The 1567-nt window shown below is 55.8% G+C and overlaps 1 protein-coding gene across 1 annotated transcript; it reads left to right on the forward strand.

Annotated features, from left to right (window-relative positions):
* Window positions 1-520: 520 nt before the first annotated feature.
* On the forward strand, window positions 521-1408 carry GGTG_14375 (hypothetical protein; the record flags this gene model as incomplete). Its single annotated transcript, XM_009232302.1, has 3 exons — window positions 521-997; window positions 1065-1208; window positions 1268-1408. 3 exons carry the CDS (start codon window positions 521-523, stop codon window positions 1406-1408), a joined length of 762 nt encoding a protein of 253 aa, XP_009230566.1.
* Between the last annotated feature and the right edge of the window lie 159 nt (window positions 1409-1567).

The following is a 1567-nucleotide window of genomic DNA, read 5'->3' on the forward strand; positions in this document are numbered from 1 at the left end:
CTAACGGGACAAGGAAGTCTTTAGAGGCATGGGTGGGTGGAGATAGCGATGCGGCTCGACGGAGATGGAGCAGTGCCGATTACATGGCCACGGATTATGACCACTCTATTCTCCTGGTATGTGTCGGCATAAACTGCACGGTTTTTGCATGGAGGCTGGTTGAGTGCCCCCGCTGGCCCCCGCCTATCAAGCCTATGAGCCACTTCATGCCCCCAGCCTACCGCCTGCCCGACAACCACTTTTGGTCCCCATTTTCTCATTGCCCACCTACCTAACGGAATGACGGGGATTCAGGCAAAGCCTGCCAAATCCAACCAACAAATATTCATCGGGCCAGCCCGTTCAGCTAGAGCCGCACGCAAGATATATACGTAGCTTCTTGGAATTGTCCGCCGCCTTTTTAGCCCTGGTCATTCAACTAGTCTTTCCCGGCTTTAAATTTTATTTCCACCACTACTGCCATCGACTTCGACGCTATTTTGAACCACACCCTGCCATCTTTGGCAATATCACTGCAAACATGACTGCCAGCGCCAGCAACGCCACCGGCTCTTCAGGCCAGCTCCCTATAGGGTTCGAGGGGCTCATGCCTCTTTTCGGCGCACACACCAACCCATTATTGCACACCCTCATGGCCATGAACTCCATCTTTGCTGCCTACCTGGGCCTCGACCTCGCCGCAATAGTTGCCTTCTTGGGTCTGCTTTGGGCAGCGTGCCGGCTAGCCCGTCAGACATGGGAGCTCATATACGACCTAGCCGAAAAGTATCTGATGGCCTCGATACATATCAGCAGCGACGATGACATCCACCAACAGGTTCTGAAGTGGCTGGCCGCCCAACCCCACGTTAAAAATGCGCGGTCTCTTATAGCCGAGTCGCCTACGACGGGTGTTTGGGAGGGGCAGAGCAACGAGGCCAATTACGTGCTAGTGCCCGCCCTTGACGGCGATGGGAAGAACTCGTATCTTAACTTTTCGTACCAGCACGCGAGCACAGTGAGTTATGATACGCCCCGAGCGAGATGTTGGGCAGGGAAAGGTGTGCTGATGCCGCGATATGCAGCCTCCCCGCTATATCCCGGCCATGGGCAGCCATGGGTTTTATTTTAGGGGGACGTACTTCCGCATCTACCGGAAGCGAGAAAGCATGCTCGCCAGTAACAGCAACCACTTTGGTGCCTCGGTAATCAAAGATACCGAGACCATGGTACTTTCCTGCTTTTCATTCTCTGCGGAGCCGATCAAAAGGCTGCTCCGGCACATAAGGGAGGTCTGCTTCAAGGGGAGCTCCGGCCGCACTATTATCAAACGGCCCGGCTCATCTATGACGCGCAGGTTTGGAGGCGGAAACAGGTGGTCCACAGTGGCCAACCGGCCCGTCAGGCCTATGTCTACTGTCGTGCTTGACAACAAGCAAAAGGGCCAGCTCCTGTCCGATATCAACGAGTACCTGCACCCGAACGCCCCGATGTGGTATGCCACTCGCGGTATCCCGCTGTGCCGCGGATACCTCTTCCACGGGCCTCCGGGTACGGGCAAGACGTCACTGTCGTTTGCAGTCGCCGG

Source organism: Gaeumannomyces tritici (assembly GCF_000145635.1).
Source record: "Gaeumannomyces tritici R3-111a-1 unplaced genomic scaffold supercont2.326, whole genome shotgun sequence".
Lineage (NCBI taxonomy): Eukaryota > Fungi > Ascomycota > Sordariomycetes > Magnaporthales > Magnaporthaceae > Gaeumannomyces > Gaeumannomyces tritici.